At 52.6% G+C, this 2,106-nt stretch overlaps 2 protein-coding genes across 2 annotated transcripts in view; one reads left to right on the top strand and one right to left on the bottom strand.

Annotated features, from left to right (window-relative positions):
- Lst1 (leukocyte specific transcript 1) overlaps nt 1-1,655 on the bottom strand; it is a 2,290-nt gene extending 635 nt beyond the window's left edge. The window contains exons 1-3 of the mRNA XM_013355016.2: nt 1,646-1,655; nt 1,223-1,315; nt 767-789 (exon numbers count right to left, since the gene is read on the bottom strand). Of these exons, the coding sequence (XP_013210470.1) occupies nt 767-789; nt 1,223-1,315; nt 1,646-1,655 (126 nt within the window). The remainder of the gene's footprint in view (nt 1-766; nt 790-1,222; nt 1,316-1,645) is intronic.
- The window catches only part of LOC101994656 (RT1 class I histocompatibility antigen, AA alpha chain-like), a 629,094-nt gene that overhangs the window by 547,155 nt on the left and 79,833 nt on the right, over nt 1-2,106 (top strand). The gene's annotated exons all lie outside the window — the stretch shown is intronic.

The raw sequence follows: 2,106 nt of genomic DNA, 5'->3' as shown, positions 1-2,106 counted from the left end.
ATCTATCTATCGTATATGTGTGTCGACCTCTGCTTGTGTAGGTACTTGTGTAGGCCAGAAGGCTCAGACATCTTTCTAATAGTTTCTAATTATTATTGTTATTATTATTTTATTATTAAGACCAAGCCACTCACTAGAACTGAAATTTGGTTTCTCAGGCTGGGTGGCCTGAGAGCCCCTAGGACGTGCCTGTCTGCACCCCACAGTGCTGGGGTTCCAGGCCCAGGTCACCACGGCAGGCTGCAGCAAGGTTTTCATAGAACCCCTTCCTTTTCTGAGACTGGGTCTCATGTAGCTCAGGCTGGCCTTCAACTGGGTATGTAGCTGGGGACAAGCTTCCCTGCGTCTCCCTGGGATTTCGGGTGTGCACCACTGCTCTCATTTTATGCTGTGCTGGGAATCAAACCCAGGTTTCTGTGCACGCTACATGGACGCCGTTAACTAAGCCACACAGCTGGCCGCTTTCCCCTCCTCTCTCTTCGCTTTTGTTGTTATTGTTTTGAGACCGGGTCTCTGTGTAGTCCCGACTGTCCTGGACCCCTTCTGTCTCTCTCGTCTCCTCTCTCATCTCCTCTCTCGTTTCCTGGCTGTCCTTCTGGAGTTGCTTTGTCTTCTGCCCTCCTCTTATTGCCTCATTTCTCTCTCTGCCTCTCTCATTTTCTCTCCCCCCCACTTCCTCTTCCCTTTTCTCTTGGCTCCCACCCCTACATCCCGTCTCATTCCCTACTTGGGTCTCCCCTCATCTCCCCTCAACCCCCAGACTTACCTTATTCCTTTCCAGTCTCTTCACTGAAAGAAAAAAAAGGGAGGGGATTCAGAAAGACCCTCCCCAGCTCCCCCACTCCAGAGTAGCACCCCAAAGTGGCTCATCCACCCTAGGACAGAGCCTCACACTGAATGGCACCCCACCCCAGCTCTCCTCAACCCCACCCCAGCTCTCCTCCACCCCAGCTCTCCTCTACCCCACCCCAGCTCTCCTCCACCCCACCCAGGCTCTCCTCTACCCCAGCACAGCCTTCCACAGCACACTGCCACCCCACTCCCCACTTGCCAGCTGCCCCGGGAACCACAGTTAAAGCCCAGCCCTTTGGGCACTGTTCTCATCTTTCCAAACAGAGCCTGGCAGGCCCCGTGGGACTTCTGCCTTCACAGGAGGAGGGATGTGTGGGGCAAGCTGTGGGTGGTGTGGGAGGTGGTGGTGGGAGGTGGCGGTAGGGCTCACCTCTCTGATGGATCCGGCGCAGGCAGACAGACAGAATGACGACAAGCACGAGTAGGAGCCCTCCCAGCCCCAAGCTCACGTACTGTATGTAATCTGTAGGATGAAGTGTATGTGAGAGGGGTCTTCTTCCACTGGCTTCCCAAGCCTGGTTAAATGTGCATTTCACAGTTTCTCTTTTTTCCCTTTTTTTTTCTTTCTTTCATTTTTTCTTCCTCCTCCTTCCACTTTCTATTTTTTGACAATTTCATATATATACAAAGTCTCTTGATCATATCTGCCTCCAGCTCCCTCCTCTCTCTCCCCCTACCCTCCCAACGGGTGCGTCCCCCACCTTTCTGTCTCTTCTTTCCTGTTGACAGAGTCTCTGGAGGCCTCAAGTTCGCTGATCCTCCTGCCTCCCCCTCGGAGAACTAGGCTGCCTACTGTGTGTCATGCCTGTTTTCTGTGGTTCTGGAGTCAAAGCCAGGGCTCTACCACCCTGTGGCCATCTTAGATGCAGGAAAATATTCTCTAGGAGATTTTGTTTTGTTTTGTTTTCAAGACAGGGTTTCTCGTGTAGCTTTGACTGTCTTGGAATTCACTCTGTAAAACAGTCTGTCCTTGAACTCACAGAGATCCGCCTGCCTCTGCCTCCTGAGTGCTGGGGTTAAAGGTGTGTGCCACCGCTACACCACTTTAGGGGTCTCCTATAGTCTAAGATGCTTTCAAACTCCCCGAAGTCTCTACGCAGAGAGTACATGAACTTCCCAGTTCTGCTGCCCCACCTCTCTGGCACTGGGACTGCAGGAGACATATACCAGGCCCAGTCTGAGCCGCTGAGGAGCCCTCTGATCTACATCCCCAGCCCACGATGTGTTCTTTACCGAGACGTCAACTTCTCACTT

Source organism: Microtus ochrogaster, unplaced genomic scaffold, assembly GCF_000317375.1.
Source record: "Microtus ochrogaster isolate Prairie Vole_2 unplaced genomic scaffold, MicOch1.0 UNK87, whole genome shotgun sequence".
NCBI classification, from domain to species: Eukaryota; Metazoa; Chordata; class Mammalia; order Rodentia; family Cricetidae; genus Microtus; species Microtus ochrogaster.
Note: the sequence above shows the minus strand (reverse complement) of the source record. Positions and strands in the feature narration are given on the sequence as shown.